This window comes from Bombus impatiens, unplaced genomic scaffold (assembly GCF_000188095.3).
Source record: "Bombus impatiens unplaced genomic scaffold, BIMP_2.2 scf_0377, whole genome shotgun sequence".
Lineage (NCBI taxonomy): Eukaryota > Metazoa > Arthropoda > Insecta > Hymenoptera > Apidae > Bombus > Bombus impatiens.
The window spans coordinates 2,445,046-2,471,689 of NT_176796.1; the positions used below are offsets into that span (position 1 = coordinate 2,445,046).

The window sequence follows — 26,644 nt, forward strand, 5'->3', positions numbered from 1 at the left end:
GGAGGCTTAACTTTCGATCGACGACCCTGGAATATCGATTGCGTAACTGGTAGCGAGGATTGCAATTGTTACAGCGAAACGTTTAATCTTGGTCGAGAAACAAAATCACTTTTATTATATAATATTAGCCGAATCGAGTTTTAATTACGATAGCTATGCTTTTACGTGAAATTCTCAAGTCTGAAAGTCGTGGTAACTATCGATGAGAACGATTTAAACGTACGTTTAAACGTATAAGACGAACAGATCAATTTCTCGAATCGTTGGCGATCCTGCGTTGAACTGTGCTCGACGTTCCGTTTCCTTCGACGTATTCTTGTAACGTATAAAATGTATTTTGCCTCGTTTTATGTTTGTTAACACGCGTGCAAACTTTATGCCAAAGATAAACGACTCGCTGGTTACGAAAGTAGACCCGTGACGATATACGAACAGCTTTTGAAGGTGGCTTAGGCCAAGAAGAGATATCAAACTTTCGCAAAAATTGTTTTTCCACGATCGTCATAACCAAGAGGTGATTCAAGAGACTAACGAAAATCACCTGAATTCCATCTTGCGGGCCTCGTTCGAGAGTTAAAGCCGATTTTGGCTCGCCCTTATATCCGGATGATCTTGAAGACCATGAGATCCGATGAATCCGCGAATTCGTCGGTCCGTGGATAAATTCTTAAAACCTGGCTTGCGGCTCGAGCCAAGAATTGTGGCCGGATTTAATAAAGATTAAACAAAGTTCTCCTCTCGACTTTGCCGGGAACTTCTCGCGCCGGGATCCGTGTGGCTGTTGCGTGAAAATTTTGCATGAATCTCTTAATCCCGGATCGAGTCGGTTTAATCCCGTGGAAACGCTTTGCAGCCATCAGTCGGAGACCACCCATTGGGATCATCCGAAAATGATAGAGCTGATGTCCTCTCTGGCGGACCTGAACGAAGTACGATTTTCAGCGTACAGGACCGCGATGAAGCTGCGCACCGTGCAAAAACGATTGTGCCGTGAGTATCAGCCCTTAATTTTCCGTCGTGAGATTCTCGAGTATTCGTGTTTAGTTTGTATTCAGGCGATCGGTCCTCGCCGGTGATTAGCCTGCGCGTTCATTAATCGTCGTAATTTTCTCGATTAATCACGTGTCCCGGCAGTGATGACGCATACCGTCGTCGTTGTTGATGGATTTGATCTTTTGCATGGCTCTATTTTGCTTGGAGAACCAGTGGTGTTCATTCTCCTTGTTCTGTACTTTGAAAGTCAAAAAATATTCTGACTTTAGAACTGTACCTTTAATTCTCATATACGAATCTCTGAGAATGCAACTTGGCTTTTCGCTAATGCGAGTTTCACGTCATTAGGTAGGGTTAATGTTCAATTTCCAAGAAACAAGTAACTTAATTTCGTGAGTTCGTTTCTACCGAAACTTAGGAAATTATTTTATATCTTCGTTGTCACATAAATTATATGTTGTTAAAGAATCTACCAATGGATATTTCACTTTTCCCAATAGAAGAAGAAGATATAGTAATCGTCTTAAAGTTTTCGAACGATGATGTACGTAATTTCATTTTGTTTATTATTGATGTTTCATTTGCAGTGGACATGTTGAGCCTTTCCACCGCATTAGAGCAGTTCGATTCACACGGACTCCGAGCGCAAAACGACAAACTAATCGACATTCCCGACATGGTGACAGTCTTGACGTCCCTGTACGAAGTGATAACGGCGGATAATCCGACGCAAGTGTCCGTACCGTTATGCATCGATTTAGCCATCAACTGGCTCCTCAACGTGTACGATAGGTGAGCAGCCCGATCAACGATTATTCGTAATTAAATAAATCATGCTTCGCTGCTCGTTTGCTATCCGACTGACAAAACGACGATTCTGTTGACATTTTAACGCTCAGCAAACTGTCGTTCCATTTCAGTCAACGAACTGGTCAGATTCGCGTGCTTTCCTTCAAAGTTGGTTTGGTCCTGTTGTGCAAAGGTCATTTGGAGGAGAAATATCGATGTAAGTACCCCTCCATTTATATCGTCGTTTCGCTATTTCATGGTCTCAACACGAAGAACGTGCACATAACGGAAGTCACGGTTATTTCAGATCTATTCCGGTTAATCGCGGATCCAAACAGACTCGTGGATCAACGAAAGCTCGGTTTATTGTTGCACGACTGTATCCAAGTGCCAAGGCAGTTGGGAGAAGTGGCGGCATTCGGTGGATCAAATATCGAGCCGAGCGTTCGCAGCTGCTTCGAGAAGGCTGGAAAAGACAAAAATGAAATAGAAGCGGTGCACTTTTTGAGCTGGCTGCAACAAGAGCCTCAAAGTATGGTCTGGTTGCCTGTGCTTCATAGACTCTCCGCCGCGGAGAGCGCAAAGCATCAAGCGAAATGTAACATATGCAAGGAATATCCTATCACTGGATTCAGGTATGGCATATCTGCAAATTCGAGCATCGTAGAAAACTAGAAAAATCTAGAAACTTGTAGAAATTCACTTTCTTTTATTTCCAAGTGAATCTATAATATCGAAAAAGTACGATTTCTATTTCAATTCATACGCATTTCCTCTGATTCCAGGTATCGTTGCTTGAAATGCTTCAATTTCGACATGTGTCAGAATTGCTTCTTCTCAGGCCGGAAGGCGAAGAACCACAAGTTGACGCATCCGATGCAGGAATATTGCACTGCGGTAAGCTATGTTTCTCACTCGTCCGCCATCCTTTCTAAAATATTTCCTCCATATCCATAATGTGAAACAATAACGCTCGTTTATTTCGCAGACCACGTCTGGTGAGGACGTACGCGACTTTACGAGAGCGCTTCGAAACAAATTCAAGTCGAAAAGATACTTCAAGAAGCACCCGAGGGTCGGCTATCTGCCAGTGCAGACAGTTTTGGAGGGAGATGCTTTGGAAAGTCCGGCGCCGTCGCCGCAGCACAGCTCCCTTAGCCAGGACATGCACTCCCGATTGGAAATGTACGCGTCCCGACTGGCGGAAGTCGAACTATCGCGCACGAGAAGCAACTCGACGCCGGATAGCGACGACGAACATCAGTTGATCGCTCACTATTGCCAGAGTTTGAACGGCGGCGACAACGTGAACGTGCCCAGAAGCCCGGTGCAGGTGATGGCTGCGATCGATGCCGAGCAAAGAGAGGAACTGGAAGCGATGATACGCGAATTGGAGGAAGAGAACGCGACCCTTCAAGCGGAATACGAACGACTACGCTCGAAACAGACACCGGGCTCAACACCGGAAGACGGTCATGGCAACCGACAGCCTGACTGCGACATGATCGCCGAGGCAAAATTGTTGAGACAGCACAAGGGCAGATTAGAGGCACGCATGCAGATACTCGAGGATCATAATCGCCAACTAGAGGCTCAGCTGCAGAGACTTAGACAGCTTTTGGACGAGGTACGACGAAATTATATTACGTTAATAATTACGTCTCTTGTTAGGTAATTGTTATAGCTATAGATCAGTTGAAGTTTCTCAAAGTTCTGAGAAGTACGAGTTTCTAGAAGTTTCTCAGAGTTAAAGATTTATTATTTTTATTATTATTTTTATTTGTAGCCAAACGCTTCCTCGCCATCGAAGACGGGTACGTTACAAACGCGAAGCGTAACAGCGTCTCAATTGGCAACCGATTCGCCTGCTAAAATGAACGGCCACTATCACGACTCTTCAGGTATGTCACATAGGAGTAGGGATGACGATATCACGGTAGAATTTTATAGCGAGCGATACTTTATTTCTTAGTCGTAGAGTGGTGAGTCATTGGTGAAACAAATTAATTATCATTTACACAAACGTTCAACTTTTAATTTCCCGCGTTAGTTATTTAATTCAAATGATCATTACGTATAAATAAGATCTTCTTAACATTATGCCGGCGTATACGCCATAAGCGTCGTACTCGATATTCAGAATAAGTGGGCGCAGGGTATTTCTGACGCTATTAGATACTAACTGCATATTAATAAGCGTTTCACAAAATGCCGAGGAGATTAGCATAAAGCTTATTGGTATGGGTGTGTGGACATAGGTGGTGGAGGCTCGAACGAAGGAAGAGTGAGCAGTTTAGAGAGACCACCACCGCCACCGCATTCTCACAGCGTTGCCCACAACGTGGGCAATCTCTTGCATATGGCAGGTTCGTTCCTTTTTCCTGTACGAAGATCAGTACGATCACTTTTTATATGTAGTGTAATTAAAAGAAATCTGCTATGTCGAACGTTTCTTATGCACGATCTCGTTTCTGCTTAAAAATAACAATGCTCTCCTGTTTTTTCACGCCACAGAATGGATGTAAGGTGAGACTATCAACGCTTCTTTTCCCGCTGATTCTTCTTGTACGCAGTGTTATTCTCTAAAATGCGTCTAATTTTCTCGAATCGAGAATGTTGTTGTACACTCGTTGTTGTGAAATTTAATATATCTGGTGTTTGTCAACTATATAGGGTGAAGCAAAAAAAAAAATAGATATACTTAAACATTTCCTAAAGATGGCTAAACTTTGATAATCGCACAAGCGAATTAAATTCTCTCAAAGATATAGAAACAGTATTTCTACGTCTTCAAAAACAAGAAATATTTAACGTACCCTTTCTCGATAGTCCACCCTATATACAAAACGTTGGATCTATATGTTAGCCCTATCTGCTCGTTGCTTTCGTCTCTACGTGTTTACGATCACAAACTATTAACTCGAATACTCACTCGCCAGGCAATGTTTCCACCATTCACGTATGCCTGCATGTAATGGATTTATAAACGCTTATAAACGATATAACGATGTGTTTAAGGAGAGGTGATTGTCAATCGTGTAAATAGATAGACACCAGAAAACGGAGGAGCAAAGGATTGATCACGACAGGAAAGTTCAACTGAAATGTTCTTTTTTAGGAGACTTAGGGAAAGCAGTCGGTGAACTGGTGACGGTGATGACCAGCGAGGACTCGTCGAAAACGAATGGACAAAGGGCACCGCCGCCAGCTTTCAAATAATGACTATTAACGCGACTCTGGTCGAGGATATTGTTTTACGTTTCAACGATATCGACGAACACGTCACGACGAAAAAGAACGAAATCGATTCGATCGATCACGCACATATACATAATACACGTAGGCGAGATCCACGAACTTTTAAATGTTTGAAATCAATGACCAATAAGAAGCCTGGCTCTAAACGCATATCACGAGAAGAAGAATATCGCGCAAAATGCAGGGTCAGGGCAGCCGTCATAGTGGTTTTGGGTATTTTATAAGTTTTGATATACACCGTTGTATAGCTAAATTATATTGACTATAAGATGATTATGGTTTGGCTTTGGCGGCTCCCTGAGAGTAACTTTACTACATATTGACACGTCATATCATTGAAAAAAAAAAGAGAATAATCGTATCAGAGAATAAAGAAGAAGAAACGAATCAGTTGTTATATGCTTGCTAGTTAAAGAAAACAAAATAAAAGAAACAAAACTATACGGAAGAAATGAGACGAAGACGAAGATGAATCGTAATGACTATAAGAGAATTACACGAAAGGAAATATCATTAACAATGCATGCAAAAGCAATGTATCAAATCACGTACTCTATTCTAGATCGTAGGCTATATTTACATACCCATTCTGTTCACTGCCACGGGCTCTTCCTCGACATTAAATAACATACACGTTGTACATGCTATGCGGTTCTAGATGACATATAAAGAAAGAAGAGAGAAACGCGAAGGGAAAGGAAGGAAGAAAGAGAGAAAGAGAGACATTGACGAGAAGAACAGAGGGTATGAAAGGAAAATTCATATACCTGGCATCTTCCCGTAACTTCTATAAAGATTCGGAACTTTACATCGACACACGATGACACACGTTCACACACGAACACACGTACATGCATATCATTATATACATATACATATATAAATAAATAAATAAATAAATAAATAAATATATAAATATATATATAATACGTGGATACATGAAACAGAGACACGTTACAGACACGTACACGCTGAGGACTTTTTGTAATCAATAATAAAAGCAAAGCAATGTGCATTATGACTTTCAAATTTATTTTTTATCCGGTTACGATCGTTTTTTCATATTTTTTAATGGATTTTAGATGGCAATGTCTCTTATTTAAGCCTGCCGGATGTTACTTATATTTAAGAGTATATCGATAAGCATCTAATTTACAAACTGTAGGCTGTATTCTGATATGTAATAAAGTTGTCTAGAAAATAATTCCCTTCTTCTATTCTCCTCTTGCAACGGATATCGTTTAATATAAAACGTCTCGCATCGCGTAAAAAGTTATTCAATGGAAATTAACAGGTAAAAAGACGGCTACAAAAAGTACTTCAGAGTAAAAGATAGGATATAATAAAACTGTAAGCCTCGAATAAATGCATCGATAATTGAAGCTCGAATTCGTTCGAGCTTTAACTATTGACAGGTTGATCGATGAGCTCGCGCGAAGCCGAATTTCTACGCCAGCAGGCCATCCGGATCGCAAGGACGTTACCTTGACTGGTTTCCATTCGATCCGGTTTTAATCACCCTTCGATGGAAACCGTAAGTGAATCGGCAAGAAAGAAAGGATCGAATGGTCAGGCATGATTGCTCTCGGTATGCGTGACGCTGCGGTAAAACATCGAAAGACGATACTTTATTTAAAAGTACTACAAAAGTACATTTTATATCTTATCGTGCAGATATATCGAACGAAGAAAAAGAATACGCGTATCGGTTGAATCATAATTTAACGAGTAAAGAGACAGCGTTGGAACGTTCGCCAGCCAAGAAAATAACATTCCCTCGAATCGAATTCCAGCAATATCATCAACATTTTCTACTTGGATTGCAATAATCTGACTTCCATGCTTAGTCGACGAATATTCAAAGAGGAATGAAATATAAACCGTATTCAAAAGCGATCAAAAATCGAGACAAGAAGATTTGAAATGAAATTAATATTTATACATATATATATATAGAGAGAGAGAGAGAGAGAGAGTAGTGGACGAGAAAAAGATTAAAGTTGCTAAATAATTTATCGTGTATTCTGCAAGATATATTTATTCGCTGCTTTTACCAAATATAATTCTATTGCGTAGATTTATGGCATTTTTGTACCACTTATACTTAGACTTCCTTTTATCCGCTACTATAAATAATTGCAAGAGTTTTCGAGAAGAGATACTTGGAAACTAGCGATTTTCTGTCGATCGTAGGTAGAAAAATTTGTTTGCTCACAAGGGCAGAACTAATAGAAATAAAACAGTGGTTTGGTCGCGAAAATTGCACGGTGAGCCACGTAAAGTCGCGCTCGTCAAATTAACGAGTATTTCTGAAACACGCGAGGGGAGGTCTTTGCACTTAACACTGGTTCGCGTGCGGCTAACGTGTGCACGCAACGCGTGTTGCTCGCACACGTATACGCGATCCAAGATGCACTCTCTCAGGTAATAGCATAGGTGGCCTCGACCTTGGTGCATCGCTTGACTGCACTGTGCATCGTCCCACGCAGTGGCGTAACGCCCAGGTGAGACTCGAATCTTTCGGCCAGCCAGCTTCCCGACAAGAAATCGTTTTACGTTTATTTATCCAAACTACAATCTTTTCAACGCAGCTAAATGGAAATTCATTTTTTGCAGTATTTTTTACTGCGATAGAAATTTGTAAATTTCTTTCTTCTTACGTTTTGTAAAACACTTTCGTTAATCGACAGTAAAACACCGTTGCTTAGTATTTAAATATATTATATGCTCGGATGAGTATGATTTAAGCGGTGTATGATACACACGATAAAAGTCTATCGACTGGTTCTATTCAAAACAATTTAACGATTTAAAATGCAAACAGTCGGTTTGGATATTTTTTTTCGATTTATAAAGATAGTAACGGAATTTTATCTCCATATGTTCCACGTGTTTGCTCATTGAATTTGTCATCTAATGAATTTACATACGAAACGCATACGTCTTCGTTAAATCTCCGATAAACTTCATTAACTTGAAGAGATATATTGGCAAACCACTTAGAGGAGAAACAAAGTACTACGAGCTGACAGCGTGCCTTCTGCAAATCATACGTACGTTGGGCTTGCAGTAGTATACAGTTGATTGAGTCATCGATACGTGACACGTATACGAAAATACGTAAGCAGAAATTTTAGTGTACGCTAAGATCGGAGAAGGTCGAGCGTAACTGTTGCCTATTATGGCATGTTTTCATTGCATACCTGTTACCAAATGAAAAACATAATACTTAATCTTATACGATATCAATTCTCGCTCTTTCGCGATCTCTCAGCATTAAAATTCACTGGATTTAGTCTTCACTCGTCGAAGAAGAAAATTAGAGAAAACATTCGCCGATTTCTTGCAAATTACTCTGCGTAAACGGACGTTTCAAACGTAGTAAAACGGTGTTTTACGTAGATTCTTCCAAAGATCCGCGCTACGCTATAAGAACTGCTAGTTATTAAGTAAATTCCATGGATTCCTTCTGTTACGGCAACGCTTTTCTCACGAGGCGCCGAATGTCCATAAAATAAAGCGGAGACTCGAGTAACCGATGTACGAGAACCTACGTGCAGCTTGCAGAGGAAATGTCTAAGACATCGAGCTCGTAGTAACGTGAATCTGACTGATGTATTTTATTTTAAAGTTCGACTACGACGCGATGATTTCGTCTTCTGAAAAGGGGAACTAGAAATACGAAATTTATTAAATATCGCGAATAGCAAAGTAACTCAAAGCACGAACCAATCGTTGTTTGAAGTTGTTTGTAGTATTAATGGCGAACGTAAAACTGGATTTATACGTCTTTAATGGATCACGTGGTTATATTTGTTAAATATTCGTTTTGTAGAATTCACGTTCGTTTTGAAAGCGAATAGAAGGGGTAAGAGCTTAGGGTCGAAAGAAAGTTTCGATTTACTGGAAACGAGGGAACAAAATGAAACGCATACGTAAAAAATTCTTTGTCGTTCTATTGCCAGTTCCGTTTCCAGAACGAGTTCTCGTTGTAGCGTCCTAAAGCAACAGAGTGGCTCGAGAAAGTGGTCAGGATAAAGGTAGTCGAAGGATTTTACAGTCTGTATTCATCGTAGGTTCTACGACCTAGCTGGCATTCTTTCGTCTCGTAAAAATTTGTGCTACTATGTTTCGCATAAAACTGCAAGCTTTATTTTCTATTTTCTTAGTATAATACCAAGAAGGAAAAATTATAGGATTGAAACGGATAAAGGTTTTAAAAACAAATCGTACTTGCACGTCGAGTTATCAGAAATGGATAAAAGGTTATTAAAACGAAATACTTATCCCTCGATGACTAAATACAAAGCTACGATAAGATTACCACATAAAAGATTTTAAAACAGTTTCAAAACGTAGTAAGTGCCTTTCGAAGCATTCGTCAGCCTATATCTGAAGCTGACGTCACCAGTGCACACAAATCAACCACGAGCCTAGACACATGGCACACAAAATTAACAAAGCAACGTTTGTAAAAAAACGACCCCTTAAAATTTACTTCCCCATATATAAGCTTAAAAATAACGTCCACTGTTTCGATTAACGCTTCTATGGCTTCACGTTTGTCCTTTCTTCGTTAAGTTGCGCTTTTTTATCAAATATTTTGTAACGTTAGCCCACGGATGCTTACAGAAATTTCTGTAAAAATGAAACCTACGCAGAGATTTGCTTCATACGTTAAATATTAGTTTGTCCGAAAAGCGTCTTTCTTTTACAGACCCGTCTTTTACAACGACGCATCTTTATACAAACATGAAACCTAAATCTGTCGAACGTTGTGATCTTTATTTCGATAGAACAAAATGGATCGTACGTAATTCGATAAAATAATATAAAACGGAAAATGTGTATCCGTTATTTCCTTATAAGACGAAAGAAACTTTTTGGACGATCTGATATAACGATTACGCTTCTGATACCGTATGTACTTTCATCTGTCATGCGTATTGTGTACACGTAAATGCATAGATATTTCACTAAAAAGAAAATACCAATTTTATGAAATACCATTCTCTACTCCGCTATGACCCACGATATTCTTAATTCTCCGATAGTCCTGCTACTTTTACTTCGCTTATTGAATATTACGATCTTAAGATATCGAAAATCACGAATCTCCGTGATAATCTCGATTAAAACACAATGCATCCTCCCGTACCATTGTCACGCCATAGGTATATCCTGTAGATTCTCTCTGAGAGAAATTTTTCCGCACGAAAGCGACTCCAGGAATTCGTCAGAGACGGCGCCTGACGTCATCTTCGTGCCAGACTGGAGAACGGAGGTCACGTGTCTCGGCGTCAGACGAAAACTCAATACTCGACCAGTCCCGGGTCGGCCAATAAGCGTCGAAAGGACTCTTGCTCTTGCCGATCGGCACACGGTTCCGAGGCGCGTCAGTCGTGCCGCAATCATCGGACGGTGAACTTCGTGTTACGGTTCGTAGTTAATATCGGCGTCGTTCTGTTTGTGCATTTCCTTTGAGTGAAACAGATCGAGGGTGAACAAAATGGCTAACAACAGGGCTACCAAGTCTGGATTCGCGGCAGAAGCGCAAAGAAAGGTAAAGAAAGAATTTAATTTTTTTCCTTAAAACGCGTATTTCTTTCATCTGGTGTTTCGTGACCTACTGAGAGAGACCATCCCTCGAGGAATTCGACCTACTGAGGGTGGCCACGCACGCGCAACGCGTCGTACGTTCGTTGCACCTGTGCTCTGTACGATAGATGAATTATTTCTCTCGTGATAGAGAAGTGGTTGTTTTTCCATATTGATTATCGATATTTGAGGAAAGAATTTTTGAACAATTCTTTGACGTAACTTTTAAGGGGTTTATATACGAAATTCAGTTATCGTTTTCTAAAGATAATTATTATTTTATTAACGAGAAGAGAGAATTAATAGTAAGCTGTAGCGTTAATAGCGTTTTGTTTTGTCTGTTGACTGCTGTTTAATCGAGAATTAGAGACGGAATTTGCACTTGGTGAACGTTGCGATGCTTTATTGAATGCTTAGGAACGTTGGAATAATTCACACGTTTATCTTAGTCCTATATGTACGTACGTGTCAGCCAGTTGTGTATATAGATTACGATGCTCGTGTCAGAGATATTCCATGACGCTTATCGCGGAGTAATCCCAAGTGTAATTAGAATGCGGAGCGTGAAGGAACGTAACTGTCCACAGGAAGATCGTGACGTGATTTTACCATTTGAAAATGTTTTTTCTTTTTTAACACGAATTGATTAAATTGCTCGCGTTCCATCCTTTCATAATCAGAATTTCGTTCAATGTATAAATAAACTCTTCGTTTAATCATCAAATTGCTCCTCGATAAGAAGTCAACGCGTATTTCAATGAAATTCTCCAGAATAGAACTGTCATTGTACTCCGTGCAGATGCAGATGTTCACGCGTGCGATGATGCCAGCTAGCAGAAATATAGAAAATCTACGTACGAAATAAATTTGTCGTATACGATCGTAATATACGCGATATACTCCGCAGGAAAGTAACTTTCTATGAAAGTATAGTTCGATGTTGATTCTCTTCGAGCATAAAAATCAAATTCTCTTGGTTGGAAGCAAAAAAGGAAGGTGAACGAATTCGCTGCAGTTTGAAGGGAACTGCAATTTCATCCGGAACGGAAATGACAAGCCGTCGCGTAAACGTAGATAAGTCAAGTATATCTTATGATTTCGATACGGTCGAAGGTTGTTTCCTTTCGTTACACCTCAAGTGCTGGCGCGTTTCCATCGAATTCGCCTCGGAGGGAATCGTCTGTTCGAGCAACAGCTGCCGATCCTTTCTTTCGTTCGGCGAATTAAAATGAGTCCCAGTTGCCAAAGAAGGGAGCGTCCCTCGAAACGAAACTCACCGGCCATGGTACACTTATTCCTTCGCCTCGACTCACCTTTTGCCTTCCTAATATTTCCAGGTTACCACGTGAACAGTGGAATCACCATCTATTCTGGGATCCATTTGTACGTTACTCTTTCATAACGTTAAACCGTAGTACTGCGCGTAATGGGTTACGCGAGTTCATTCATAAAGTTTTCATAACCGTTGCTTTTACTATAAATATTTTAGTGCTACAGAGACGATAACTTCCATGTTTTTCGAGGATATCTATCTTAATATATTTCATTTCAGAAAAAATATCGACTGCGTGAAAGAAATAAAGGTTTTATAAAAATGCCACGTATGTAATATATGATAAATAATATACAAATATATAAAATATTCCTTTCGTGATTAATTATTCGCCATTGACGATCGAAGAGCTGAGAATCAACCTCGCTGCTGGCATTCTGCATTTCTTATTATAACAAATTCGTCGTATTTTCTACGGTCGTGAAGTCGAATCGCGGCTGAAAGACGAGACTTCTAAAAATTGAAATATCCGACTAAATTCTAAAACTCTTGACTCTCGCCATTTCGATTCTCGGTCTGTCGATTGTTAAAATTCGAAGGTGATCGATTTGAAAATAAACCACAGATCCAATAAAAATTCGTCGTCTTTAAATAAAGAACACCGGTACTTAACTGATAGAAAAGGAGCAACCTCGGTTTCCTAATTAACTTACATGCAAAAAAGTGGAGCGGAACTGTGTCATCCTCGTGTTGTACTCGTACAATGGAAAGTAACTACGTTCCATATAAAAAAGAAAAGAAGAATATGAGAAAAAGAAACACGATATTCATCGTCTCGATCAAACGAGAGAGAAAAATGGGGTGAAATACAAAGGGCTCGTTGTGCACCGGCTCCGAACTCGTTTCTTTTTTTGTCTCGTGAAACAATCGGCGAATAACTAGTCCGAAGGACGCTCGTTATAACACTCGTGAAGAAACGCATGTTCATTATAAAGATACGCTTATCGCTACTGGAATGCGATCGTTCCTTTATTGGTTCTGTTCCTTTTTCGCTGTTATTGTGTCATTTGTTCAATTATCGGTGAAAGCGAATAAGATCTCGCTGCGTTCTAAAAATGGAAAAATTATGGAGCAGTGGCTTCGCGAATTTTCGCGATCGAAAATTGCAATACTACACTTGCGATATTAAAAGAAATTAACGAACGTATAGAATGACGAGAGGTCAACGATAGTGTTGCTATCGGTACAAGGTTCACCCCACGAACCGTAATTATTTTTCATAATTATTGGGTCAGTCGGTGCAATGTTTCCTTTCGAAAACAAATTGCTTGGTAGTTTTATAAAAGAACAATAATTCTTACAGATAATAGGTAATGGGACTGTTAAATGTGGAATAGAGTAGTACCTTATTCTAGTAATTATTTCCCGCTAATATTTTTTCTTATTCATACTCCATTTTGAAGCCTAATATTTCGTTACGCTGTATATTTCTATTAATATTTATCTTTTTGAATAACATTAATATCGATATTAATACATTTTATACTTAAGATGCAGCAGTCGTTAGTACGAGTATCCAGAATCTAGTTAGTATAGCACATACCAGGATATAGCACGCGATATACCACGCCCACGTTTTCGTAGAGCATTTGTTTTCACTGATATTTGTAGCACTCACGAAACCATGACTGCTTTTAATTCCAAACACGCTAATTACACGTATGTTGTAGTTGAAACACGCTTCTCCCTTGTGGTTTATGGCACGATATTTTTAAGAACTGTTATTTCAATTCCTGCCTTCTGTATCGTTCCCCACGGTACACCATACGGGACCGATGTTTCGTTACAAAATAGAGATAACAATTATAGCCACGTGTTTCCGTGAACCAAGCACGATGAATGTGCAGCATTATACTACGGTTCTAAAAATAGGCGTGCTTCATCCCTGTGCACAAGATATCTGTATTAGCCACCGGAAATACTATAAAGTGGTTTCCATTTTAGGAACGAATGACCGAAGGCGAACATTCGAGAAACGCTCGTTCCTTGCTTACCATTCGAGTTTCCTTACTACGTTTATATAACAATCGATACGAGAATTTACGATGCAAATTCCTTCAGGCTCCTTCCAGCAAATCCTGTTGTCCGCTGCTGACCTTTCCTCTTCCGTCGTTCGAATCTCCACGCGTGAATCTTCGCTTCGTAGCTAACAGCTGCCAGTAAATTGACATACTAGACGCGTTGGAGATCTTGGAAAATATTTCCTTTCATGGGTGAGTAAAATTATACACGCAGTAGTCATCGGTGACTTTAGAAATGAAATTTAAATCTCGAGAATAAAAGCTTCAAAAATAATCGCATTTTTTAACATTTTTACGTGTGGAATTCAATTTAGGATTATTACAGCAGGTTTCTCTGGCGATTAACCCAAAGCAAATCCCTAAAAGTATATCGCGCGAAATTTCTGATTAGAAATTAATAAAAAAAGAATTACGGATTGTCCGTTCTGACTGCTCTTACGTTGGTTCTAGCATTAAACTCGTAGAATTGCTCTTCTCGAATAAATTCGTAGAATTCGCGTAATATTTTTTAATAATATCGCGTATCTATGTGAAAGTCGTTCCAACGAGATTCCTCCGGATGTTTCTCGCAGTTGCGATCTAAAATCGCGAAATACCAAGAACGCGTTGGCTACGTAAATTTGTACGCACAAATCATTAGCTGACGCGCGAGGCCGAGCATGGCAATAGAGGCGAAGGACATCGTACAGTGCAATACAAATTCTGTTCAGCAAGTCAAGATACGAGTCCGTAGAATATCCTATGTCTGCATTCTACTTCTCCTTCTTTTTACGACAGCACGCTACGAACATTCCCACCAAGTCCGACTCTGATTCATCGAGATACGTCGAAAGATACTTAACTCGAAGAAATCTCGATAAAACGTATAGAAAGCTAGTCCGTTAATTCGACGTGTCATCGAACATCATCAACGCGTGACTGTTCATACTTCAACTTGGATATGGAGGTTAGTATGACAGTGTCCTTTGAAATTTCTAAATTCACGATTAGACTGCGAGTTTTTATGCAATTATTTTTATGAACACGGCTAAAAGAATAGAACTTAAATAGAAATTCGTTTTACCTTGTGATAAAACGTTATAACGAGTACTCCATTGTAGAAATGTCCACGTTTCTGCGTATTATGCGTAGTTTTGCATCTTTAATTCTCACCTAAATGTACATACACACGAACGATAATTTCTATACAAGTTTATTAAAAATACAGTTATTGCGAGGTTTGAGTTTAGGTTTAGTCAAACAGATATGTATCAAATTTAATGGGAGAATAAATCTGTCAAGTTCGATAGTCTAATTATTTTAAGTGGTGTACTCGAAGTTATCTGATATTTGATCGCCATATGGTAGCGATTTGAGTAAAGGGTTGTTTAAAAGAAATTAACCTCGAGATCCGTAATCATGAAGTCCGAGCATGAATTTCTTCGGATGCAAAGTATCGTGATAAAGTATAAGTGCATAGGTTGCAGTGAACTTTCTCTTGCTCACGAGTGACTCACAAGAAGCATAGCTTCTTTTTTACGTCGTATCTTTGACACTTATCAAGTTGAAACAGCTTTAATTACCGATCGTTCGTCACGATGATGGAACGTCTTACGAAATTGTCCGCAATTACGTATGCCGGTGAATTTCAGCTTCATGCTCGAGGGAACTGAATGAAAGATTAATACAGAAATTATGTTCGTATTACATATCTTCGCGTGCGGAGAAGAAATTATCCGAACGGGCTCAAAGTTGTTGAAGAATTAATTAACAGTTCACGGGCCGCGAAAAATGACCGAGTTGCAAAGACCTCAGCAACCTCGACGCGATCTCCCCTCGTGACCTTGCGTTCTTTTAAATTAACAGTCTCCAATTCCCACGAGTGCTACAGGGAATTTCACGGTCGAGGAACAACCGTGAACTTCTCCACTTCGTATGCGATCAGTTTCCATCAGGACGAGATCTCGCGCGTTAGCAAAGATCGCATAAATAGCGACGAACGATCGATGGAACTTGCAATAAATGAACAAAAGACGAATACAAAATACAAGATATAAAGAATATTTGCAGCGATATCTGGACTCGTAGAATAATATAGCAGAACGTATAAGTCGTGGAATACAATTGAAATTAATCGGAAGCCAAGCAAATCGAAATCCTGGCATCGGTAACACAAACAAGCGACAATTTGTTCAATAAAATAAAGTTAATGGAGTTCCGTATGACCCAGCCAACAGATGTTCGGTCTAAATGGCTGAAAAAAGTGATGAGCTGTATGAAAGCAATGTTTCACGACGATCGTATAACTTTTTGACGTATATTTACAAAGTATGTCGTTCAACTTGCAAAGTTTCACGTGCGAGCACAAGATGGTTATCGACGTGGCGACGGTGTCTTACCTGCTCGGGCTTCATCTCGTTTAGAGGTCCTTATATGGCCGACAAGGCAGGCAACCTTGGAGGAGACTCGCGTTTAAACACGCTTATGTATCTGTATGAAACTGTGTCGTGTATGAAACGTAAAATTACGCAATCGCGACTCCTCTTAAAGTAGGTCAACGATTTTTTTGAATCTAGATTACGCTTTTTCTCTTTTTTTTTTTTTTATTTTTTTCGTTACTAAACTCATAGACAATTTTATACGTTCGTTGTATGTAATGTAATCGTAAGTATCGCTTTTCTGGAAAGTTGTCCGCACAAAACGTGGAAAAGAACCGATCAAGGTGACAGTAAAGTAGATAGTACTTATCTATGTACTTTAGAAATTGTCGAGTGTCTTCTTCATCGCTAGAACGTAATCAAGTAAGTTGTAAAAATAATTCGAATGGGTAGAAATTGAGTGGAAGATAAAGATGAAAGGGATAAAGAGATTACTTATCGGAAGGACATATACGAGTCAAAAATGGATTAATTATTGAAAGACAAATAATCGCAACTGCGTCATATTACGGAATATTTATTAGAAAGTAGGTTAATTATAGATCTATGATGAAGGTCGTTTTTAAGATAATCTATTTCCTAAGATAGATCGTTAGACAACCAATCGTTTCAGGAGCAAATCTTTTGCACCGATATGGAAACTGGTCGAACGAGAGACACTTTTAAATGCTGTTCTCCTTGCGTTCGTGATCAAGGTGAATCGACGTAATCGATGCAATTCCATCTGTTTTTCTTTTTTCTTCGATTCGTGGAAAGGGATTTTAGATCACGCGTTCTGAACGTTGCGAATCTCGTAGTACCGAACTCGTTCTGGCCGTTTTATTCTGCTAAATTAAGAGAGAATAAAAAATTGAGTTTGAATTGCGTAAAATTATACAGAAGCATTACGTCATTGCTTGTACAGCGAATTCCATCTCTGAGAAATTGTAAAATTCACAAGATTCATGCCTCGATATCAAAGTTCCATATCAATTTAATATTTATTCAGATATTGGTCGATGGTTTTTTAAAAATCGTTGCTCCGATCGATCTAACTGTCTCTTATCGTCTAATCGATAACTAAATTACGTGGTTGAAATATTGCTGCGTCGTATACAGCGAATACAGCTTGATTCGTAGCAATTGCTACTTAATCGTCTTATCTCTGACAAAGAGGAATTGTAAGTGATTTATTGGTAGGAATTTTTTAATCTGTAGAAATAAATCAAACTTAAACGACGTGTATAATATAAAATATTGATTAAGCCAATAATTCTATATAATCAGTAACATTAATCAAGTTCAAATTGAAACAAATCGAATTATTAATAAATTATAACCGGTAATATTTTGATATATTTGCAAGAAATTCAGAGACACTTTCGAGTGAAACATGTTCCTATTGCATCAATCAACGAAGCAATCGTAGGCTTCATCTCCGATCGTAAGTTAGTTAACAACGTTAATTCTATGACCAATAAATTAATCTAAGTGGACTTGGTGTAACGAGGAAAATGATTTCGCTGGTGGCATACTGTTCGAGAAGAGCAATTCCTTCAATTTGTCCAGCGACTCATTGATGGCCAGGCCTCTGACCCAATTTTCATGACCGTGAACGAGCTAGAGCGCCGTTAAAAGCGTCGTTGTCGCAAGTATCAGAGAGACACGAGGCAATCCTTTAACTGCAAACACTTGCCCCGGCAACCGACTCACACTTGCGCTTCCAACGATCTTCCATACAAGCTGCGTTCCTTTGCAGAACGATTTGCGTGACTGCGACAAATTGCGTTCCTTTCAGATATCAGATGCACAGATTACAGAAAAAAAACCTGTAATATCTTTTGCACAGGGAATAGTAACTCTTACATTCCAATGACGAAAGATAAGACCAATGTCTAAATATTTTTCTGTCCAAAAATAAATGGAAACGCGACGGTAAACAAAAATGTACGGCGTCGTTTAAAAATTTAACAAGTACGCGATATCTAATCGGGTAAAGTGCAATGATCACGTAAAATAATCTAATATCGACACGTCGTTTCTTACGTCGTGTTATTTGAGCGTGATAGACAATTTCGACAAACATGCCTGTTTCTTGGTAGAATCTGCCGTGAATATTTTTCTTGCCAGAAACATACATTTTTTATAAACAACTCCAGTCAATTATAAAGAAGATAACGTTCGAGCGTACTTTTTATAGCGGAAGCATCGCTCGTCGGAAGAAGCAAGAAAAATGATATAAACGAGGGTTCGCCTGTTGCAACCCCACATAATCTTCGACACAATAGGCTCCACCACGCCCTTCCAACTTGAGCAGCCTGCTCGAGAAGATCCAGCTTCGAGATCGCCTGGTATGCAGCGGAATCTATATAGGTAGACGTCACACCCTGTCCCTAAACATTTCGTTTTGCCTCGGTAGCTTTTGTAAGACCTGTACGTTGCCTTCGTGAAATTTAACCTAACGATAAGCGTTATTCTTTGGTCGAGGTTAGATAAATTAACGTGCGTCTATCGTGCGACTGTTATTTTTAGATTCGTTTCTCGATCACGAAAGAAACAAAATAGAAAATAATCGTTTCCCTGGCATATCGTGTTAGGTTCTCATATTTTTTCGTTATGATCAACAATTCTTTTCAACGAGGTAAAAACGCGAAATGAAAACACGATAGTTACAATTAAAAGGAAAAACATTCTCAGCTTGTCCGAGCAATGGAAACGGACGACGCAATAATTAGAATTAATTTCTGTAAAAGTTAAAAGGCGAATGATCTTTTTTATTCGCGTTCGTAATAAGTATAATAATAGATATTACTGGAAACGAAAGATCAAACACGGCGACGCACGGGAATAATTACACAAGCAAAAATTGCAAAGCGACCGCTGACGTGGCCGCGAGTTTATGCAAATGATCTTGCAGAGCTACAACCTTACAATAGAAGACTCGCCGATGTTATAATCCCGTATTAAGTAATCTGAAAGGTACTTTCATAAGCGAGACACGTCGCTCGGAACGGTGTTTGCTTCGTTCTACTCGGTTGCCCCAAAACCGCCAGCATTTTTCAACGCTCCTCGTCATTCTTTCCTCGTTAATGAAATTATCGTGCGCTTACTCAATATCTAAATATAGTATTCACATCGTGTTCTACATCATACACGGGCTTATATCACGGAGATAGTGGATGTCGTTGAGGACGAATCGAATGTTATCGTTGGCTATGGGGAACCGGGTGTAGAAGAACACTTGTAACTACACAGATTACCTGCTATCACTTCGCAAAAATGACAAATACAATATTTATAAGAATCGAAGGATTTATATTAAATAAAAGAAATGTCAATCGAAGAAAATTAATCCGAGTTTCGCTCGTAATCTTCCTTCCATTAATGTAATACATGTTTTCTGCTATTATGGATACTCGAGACTCTGTGATCGTATGATAACGATAATGCTATGTGATTTTATGATAACAACGTTCAAAGCATCTATTTCAAACAAAGATACGAGAAACTAGAAACACTTACATAAATACGAGTGATAATATAGCAAAGGGTGTTTTTTTGCTTGAAACGAGATAGCTTTTAACACGGAAAAAAGTTTGCTTGTATACAGAAATATCGCGTATTTCCTTTTGACGTCTTATAGACTAAGGCGACTAAGTCGTAACAACAAAATGTTCCGCGAAATAGCGAAATAACAGAAGCAAGTTAGAGGAAGCAAGATCTACACTTGCGTGAAAGTTCCAACACTTCGAATTTAACAATCGCTATTATCCTTATTAATTGCACATTGTAATTGCTCGTGCATATTCTTCTTCCGTGATTAGGATGCAATTTCAACGGACTGCCGAATGATGCGTTCGGAGAAAGTGAATACCTCTATCGTGAAACTTCTTTGAACGAGGCATTGTTTATGAACTTCCTGGTTTATATGTCTGTAACAAGAATTCTGATAGATTCACATTATAATTTATAATTAATACGCTTGGCCTGCTCGATTCTCTCGATCTTACAGTTGATTTAATAAAATTTACTATTCCACGCTTACGAACTCTGATATATCAATTCAACGTATTCGAAAATACGAAGAATCTGAAAAATGAAAATATCGGATCAAGAGATATTTGCAACGATGCTCCAAATATTGCAAAATTCTGATTACCACCACGCTTAGAACAAGGATACCAGACGCCAAATCGATAGTATATTATTCTAATTGCATGCACAGGATCACAAGACTGGTCGTTTTACGACGCAGACACGTGAAATACATCACGATCAAGACACCGTATGCCTAACGGAATATACATACTGCATCGGGATGAATGCGACGGTCCATGCTTACGAACCTCTCCTTTTTAGGTAGCCTTTACGTGAATAACTGTGCGCCCATTACGCGTTCTCCACGGACTTCAGGTTATACGAATCTCGTCGTGTGCTGTTGCCGTGGTCGTTCGTAACGTCTTTTGTAAAATCTTGAATTCAGAAACGAGTTTGATACTCGAAAGGGGCCAAAAGAATTTCTGATCCTTATTTTGGAATTGGAACAGAGATTTTTGTCTTCCTAGGTTGATTAAAGTTTCTCTTCTATATCGATAGATCGGTAAGCATTTCGTCGTTTGTTCTATGTCCTCTTCAGAAACGTAGAAAGCAACAAAAAAATGTTACTCTGGAAATCGTCTTGACAATGGAAAAGTAAATGAGAATACATACTACGTCTTTAATCATTTTTAAACAGCGCAGAAACTTTCTGCGAAACGATGCTTTCGTTCACGGGGAAGATTTGCGAGGCACCTCGAAGAAACAACGAGCAAAGTGTTTAAACAAGTTGGGTCAGTGACTCCGGCCACGCTCATGTCGCAGACCCTACAGGATGTGTTACTTGGATCACTGGCACATCGCATAATTAATAACAAGCAGTCGCTAGTGGCTCGTGCCCCTTCGAGTTCGAAAGATCGACGAAAATCTCGTGAAATCTCTGACATAATAAAACATAAATTAAAACGTCTAATAAACCGGAACATTTTCTCTAAATCAGAATTTTATACGACGATAGATGGACAGAAATTTTGATTTCTGCTTTTTTTTTTTTTTTATCAATCTTACCTTTTCGATAATCTCGTAACTTTTGTTATTGTTGGATTCCCAAAGAAAACTGAGACTGATCGTAAATGCATTTCTGTTACAGATCAACAGCAAATATAGCAAGGAACTGGCGCAGGAATGTTTGGAATGGATCAAAACGATCACCGGTGAGAATATAAACACCGACGGGGATATGGATAATTTCTATGAAACGTTGAGAGACGGAGTCCTTCTTTGCAAGTAGTTACACTTTGTTAAACAATATTGATCGTTTTTGCTCCGATTTTTTCATAATTAATTATCGTTCTTCATTTTTCAGACTAGTGAACGATATTAAAGAGGGATCGGTGAAGAAAATTAACAAGACTAGTTTGGCCTTCAAGTGTATGGAGAATATCAACGCGTTCCTCGATGCTGCGAGAATGCTAGGTGTTCCAGCCCAAGAAACCTTCCAAACTGTCGATCTGTGGGAAAGACAAAATCTCAATTCAGTCGTAATTTGCTTGCAATCCCTCGGTAGAAAGGTATATGTACATGTAACATCTTTTCCTTCTTCGAGCTTACTATAAATTCAGGGTTAGTTATATCCTTTTGAAAGAGTTTCAACGTTTCGTCTCCACACCGACATCATTGAAACTAGTTGGTGAAACTATTCAGCAATATTATAGAAACGTTAAAACATCTTTATGCAAAGTTTAAACAATTCTTTGAATATAGTATTAATCATTTAATCATAATTAACTTACGAAAATTTTTTATTAACGAATAATTTTGTACTGGTGTTCTAACTTAAAATTTATGTTTCTAGGCGGGTAACTATGGTAAACCAAGCATCGGACCAAAAGAAGCGGATAAAAATGTACGTAACTTCACCGAAGAACAATTAAGGGCTGGACAGGGTGTGATTAGTCTGCAGTACGGCAGCAATAAGGGTGCTAATCAAAGTGGTATTAATTTCGGGAATACCAGACATATGTAAAGCTGTTCGTCTAAAACTAAATGTTGTTCGAAAAAATTCCAATTACATTCGCGTCTCTTATTTTATCTTTATGATACACTAGACTTACGGACAAAATTTTCTTGTACAACAATGTTTCTTATCGTGGTCCAATTGTAAATGGTGCACAAAACGCATCTTCGCGCGTGCCAGATGACTTTCTATGCATTTAATTTAGGAGATAGTCAAGTACAATATTATAAAATTTGTGTACTTTCCTTTTCAAAGATATGAGCAATCTCAATGTTGCACATACACATCTATGCTCAATCTGTGAAAATTGAGAAGTATACTTTGAACGATAATACATCGAACATATATTATTAATGTATTTAAAAACTGTTAAAAAATTCATTCTTTAATGAAAAAGCGATTTTTTTGCAAATATAAAAGAAAAGAATATATTGTGCAACGGTACACAACCGGCTGATTATACACATTTGTTAAATATTACAAATAAATTATAAAAAAGTGCTATCGGTATAAACAGCTGGCAACTCTGCTACTGTTACTGTCCAATCCCTTACGAGTTACAGTATAACCAAATTATACTTTAAAAAATTCATGTTACGCGTGAAACGATAACTATTATAGTTATTGTATAATGATAAATGATATATAATTATATTAAGTATTTTGTACAAATATTTTTTGATGATTATAAAAATAATTTTTCATAATGTATTGATAATATGAGTTAATAAATGACCTACAAAAAACATAACTAGGTGACCTTTACATTTACTAAATTATTTTCATCTTATTTGGCTTTGCCCAAATCTTTATTTACATTTTATATACATTGTATATTGTATCGTGATCGAGCAATTCGTTCATTTCAAGAAAGGATAATAATTAAGAGCAGAATTATACTTGAATTGAGATTTGTACCGCTTATGTTTCTTGGCTTGTTCTAAAAGTTTTAACACACTGGGTCTGTTAAATAAAAAATATATATGAAACAGTTATTACAGATAAAATATATAAAGACGTTATCTAAAGTTTAAAAGTACTTACCTATAAGGCGGAGGTAACATTTCTTCTTCCCATGTGCATTGTATATTTTTAGGTGGAATATTTTGTTTATATACACTTGCTCTAATAATACTTATATTTCTTCCACAATCATCTTCGAGTTTACGAATTTGAGATGGTGGTATATCAAAACAAATCATGAAATGTCTGAATATAATAAGGATTATCTGATTAAGACATATTATTTAAATGTACAAAAGAAAATAATTGTAAATACCTACCTAGCGTGTGTATTAGTTATACCATGAGCAGATGCTACGCATGGAAGTTGCTTATCACCCCAATTTTCAATTTTTCTAATAAATCCACCTGTCTCAAATATAGAATTTGCCACATTCTTCAAGACAGATGCATATTGTACCTACAAATATAATTTGTCATTTTAATTGTTAATTATAACGTAAAAAATTTATTTCGAGGTTAAGAAATATATTAAATGTATCTTGTAAAACGTATTACGAATTAATATGATACCTTGTTTGCTATTCGTACTAATAATGGCATTTCGTAGGTCGGCATGTTCGCATAATATGTTTACTTTTAATTTATAACTGAAACTTTATTTGGAACACTACCTCCTTATTGATACTAATTCGAACCACGAACTATATAACCTGACGTGATATTTTACAACCTAATAAATAGATTTCTCTTATAATATCAAATCATTTATAGTTTATACAATTAACAAATATTTAATGTTGTTAATTGTTAATCTTTTGTCATTGATTAAAATTTACATATTTATAAGTGTTTATTTCGATATCAAGACATAATAAAGTTATGATAACCTTATGCCGAAATTATGTACTTCAGAAAATCTTTTTTTAATTTTATAAAAAAGTATAACGTCTTGTATCTAAATTTTAAACAACAGCAACAAAATTTACATTTGTATTATGTAGATAAAAATTACATCTCTCCTTTAATTTTAACAAACGTATCACAATATTCAAGTGATAGTTTGTCAAAATGTTGGAACTGCAATTTTGTATATAAATCTGACTTGTTTTGCTCCAAATGCAAAGTATTACAAGAACCACCTGAAAATTTAACTTATTTCGATATAATAGGAGTCCCGAAAAGTTATGACGTTAATGTTACGGAAATTCAAAAAAAGTATAAGGAGCTCCAAAAACTGCTACATCCTGATAAATTTGGTACCAAATCTGAGGTAAGGCTGATTATAATAGACATACTAATATGTTTATCTCAAAATATTTTTTTTCTACAGAAAGAAAAGCAATTTTCTGAAACCCTATCATCATTAGTGAATAATGCTTATAGCACATTAATACATCCACTAAAAAGAGGATTATACATGTTAAAATTAAATGACATAACAATATCGGAAGAAACGGACAATATGAATGCAGAATTTTTAATGGAAATCATGGAGAAAAATGAAGAAATAGAAGATGTTGGAGATGACGTAAAGAAAATAAAGAAGCTAGTACAAGAGAATGAAATTATGCTAAATAATTTAACAAAGTAATATTTTTTTCACTGAAAAATGAATCCATTATTTTCAAACTAACTAATAAATACATTTTTCATATAGGGAAGTAGCAGATGCATTTCGACAGAAAAATATCAAAAAGGCAGAATCACTTCTTATACGAATGAAATATTATGATAGTATAAATACCAAATTAAGAAAATTAAAGCATGATCTAGGTATAATAGAATGAACATAATTTTTAGTATCATATAAAACATTTGTAGTATAACATATACATTAATTTTTATTTTACATTTTAATGTGAAAAGTATGTTGTAATGTATTTATTGTTTATAAGTATAAACATTTTATTCTATGCTTAAATCTTTATTTATTAATATCTGATTAATATTACATTATCTTTGTCTGTTTATTGTTTTTGTACTAAACAGTATTATTCTGTAACCTTGTAAAACAATATGTGTTAAAATAGTAAAATAAAGGCACTATTGTATAAAAAATAAAATAACAAGACTTATAGAGTTAAATTATTCTTCTTGATTATCCAATTTCCACTGGTCGATCCATCGACATATTCTATTTACATTGTCTGTTATTTGATTTATGTTATTACTTGCCAGTTCGTGAATTATTTCTCCCTCAAAAGTTGTTCTTGCCTGTTCAAGAATAATTTGAAATATTTCACACTGTATATTATCATCCAACTTTCTTCCTGTATAGCCCCTTTCCTTTAAGCGATCATATAAAATGGTATTGTCTGTCCTTAACACAAAAACAATGTCAAACCAGTTGTGAGGGAAAAAATCACACCCATGATAATCAACTATCATTCCACCTTGATATATAAGGTCTTCCATTTCATCCAATAACTGCGATTGAAAAATATAGTATTCATAAATATTTCATTAAAATTTCTTTTATAAATTACCTTTTCCTCGTCTAAAATAGGACACTCATATACTTCATCATATTCTAACAGGCAGCCTTTTTCAATAGCAAAATCGCTAACCTCAATGCAAGTTAATCCAGTTTTTCGACATAAAATACGAGACAGTAAACTTTTTCCTACCCCAGGTGTACCTAAATACGAAGAGTTTGTTATTTCATTTTATTTATTTTCTTAATGAACAAATTTTAGAAGCAGCTATTGTATTTACTTATTTTAGAAAAACAGCGGTTATTAAATTTACCTGTTATTAAAATGTTTGGAAAACTTCTACTTATATCGGCCATCTTGAAAGCAATACGTGTGTAAATACAAAATTTTACTGTGAGTAATGTGTGACGGCGTTACAGATTATTTTCGATATTTATCCTGGTAGGTTGAGTTGAGAAGTAAGCTACGAATTGAATTTTGATAGGTTTAGGAACGTTTTAAAATTTTTTCATTTGACTAACATTTTTGTCACTTTTTCCATTCACTATTAATAATAAAAGCTTAAAACGTTTAGAACTTTAATAAATTTCGTTCAGGTTTCTAGTTTCTGTATAAAAAATCTTTAAGAACTGAAATTAACAATCCCAAATCTATACACGAATTAATGAAGACAAATAACTTTTTATATAAATTAAATTTCTTTCAAAACATATAGGATCCTGTCTTAAGATCTTATATTAAGAGTGTAAGTTATAATCTGATGTTTTTAAAATTATTTTTCTATATCTGTAATATTACAAATA

At 37.1% G+C, this 26,644-nt stretch overlaps 5 protein-coding genes across 14 annotated transcripts in view; 3 read left to right on the top strand and 2 right to left on the bottom strand.

The window, feature by feature from the left end:
* LOC100747894 (dystrophin, isoforms A/C/F/G/H) overlaps nt 1–6,244 on the top strand; it is a 445,522-nt gene extending 439,278 nt beyond the window's left edge. For 6 of the 9 annotated variants that reach the window (XM_012386070.3, XM_033320913.1, XM_033320907.1 and 3 more), the window contains 9 exons: nt 854–990; nt 1,581–1,785; nt 1,914–1,999; nt 2,090–2,417; nt 2,568–2,679; nt 2,771–3,409; nt 3,569–3,683; nt 4,041–4,148; nt 4,901–6,244. In XM_012386070.3, coding sequence (XP_012241493.1) covers nt 854–990; nt 1,581–1,785; nt 1,914–1,999; nt 2,090–2,417; nt 2,568–2,679; nt 2,771–3,409; nt 3,569–3,683; nt 4,041–4,148; nt 4,901–5,001 — 1,831 coding nt within the window. In that variant the 3' untranslated portion in view covers nt 5,002–6,244. Of the gene's footprint in view, nt 1–853; nt 991–1,580; nt 1,786–1,913; nt 2,000–2,089; nt 2,418–2,567; nt 2,680–2,770; nt 3,410–3,568; nt 3,684–4,040; nt 4,149–4,296; nt 4,348–4,900 lie in introns of all 9 variants that reach the window. The other 3 variants (XM_033320911.1, XM_033320910.1, XM_033320912.1) reach the window with 3 other exon arrangements.
* Nucleotides 305–24,241, bottom strand: LOC100748371 (probable 28S ribosomal protein S6, mitochondrial). The gene is made up of 6 exons (XM_003489838.4): nt 23,977–24,241; nt 23,724–23,863; nt 23,485–23,649; nt 23,264–23,403; nt 8,270–8,281; nt 305–315 (listed from the first exon to the last, which is right to left on the bottom strand). The coding sequence occupies exons 1-4, from the start codon at nt 24,019–24,021 to the stop codon at nt 23,301–23,303; spliced, it is 453 nt and encodes a 150-aa protein (XP_003489886.1). The 5' UTR covers nt 24,022–24,241; the 3' UTR covers nt 305–315; nt 8,270–8,281; nt 23,264–23,300.
* On the top strand, nt 10,296–23,190 carry LOC100748165 (myophilin). Of its 2 annotated transcripts, none has more exons than XM_003489836.4 (4): nt 10,296–10,603; nt 21,574–21,710; nt 21,790–21,994; nt 22,279–23,190. In XM_003489836.4, the coding sequence occupies exons 1-4, from the start codon at nt 10,550–10,552 to the stop codon at nt 22,447–22,449; spliced, it is 567 nt and encodes a 188-aa protein (XP_003489884.1). In that variant the 5' UTR covers nt 10,296–10,549; the 3' UTR covers nt 22,450–23,190. The 2 variants fall into 2 exon arrangements, with proteins under 2 accessions (XP_003489884.1, XP_003489885.1); XM_003489837.4 differs by lacking the exon at nt 10,296–10,603 and adding an exon at nt 14,781–14,938.
* LOC100742867 (iron-sulfur cluster co-chaperone protein HscB) lies at nt 24,230–25,273 on the top strand. Its single transcript, XM_012386082.2, has 3 exons — nt 24,230–24,676; nt 24,737–24,993; nt 25,064–25,273. The coding sequence occupies exons 1-3, from the start codon at nt 24,308–24,310 to the stop codon at nt 25,191–25,193; spliced, it is 756 nt and encodes a 251-aa protein (XP_012241505.1). The 5' UTR covers nt 24,230–24,307; the 3' UTR covers nt 25,194–25,273.
* Nucleotides 25,274–25,317: 44 nt separating this feature from the next.
* Nucleotides 25,318–26,300, bottom strand: LOC100748491 (adenylate kinase isoenzyme 6). Its single transcript, XM_024367884.2, has 3 exons — nt 26,155–26,300; nt 25,893–26,044; nt 25,318–25,833 (listed from the first exon to the last, which is right to left on the bottom strand). Exons 1-3 carry the CDS (start codon nt 26,195–26,197, stop codon nt 25,492–25,494), a joined length of 537 nt encoding a protein of 178 aa, XP_024223652.1. The 5' UTR covers nt 26,198–26,300; the 3' UTR covers nt 25,318–25,491.
* Nucleotides 26,301–26,644: the final 344 nt, after the last annotated feature.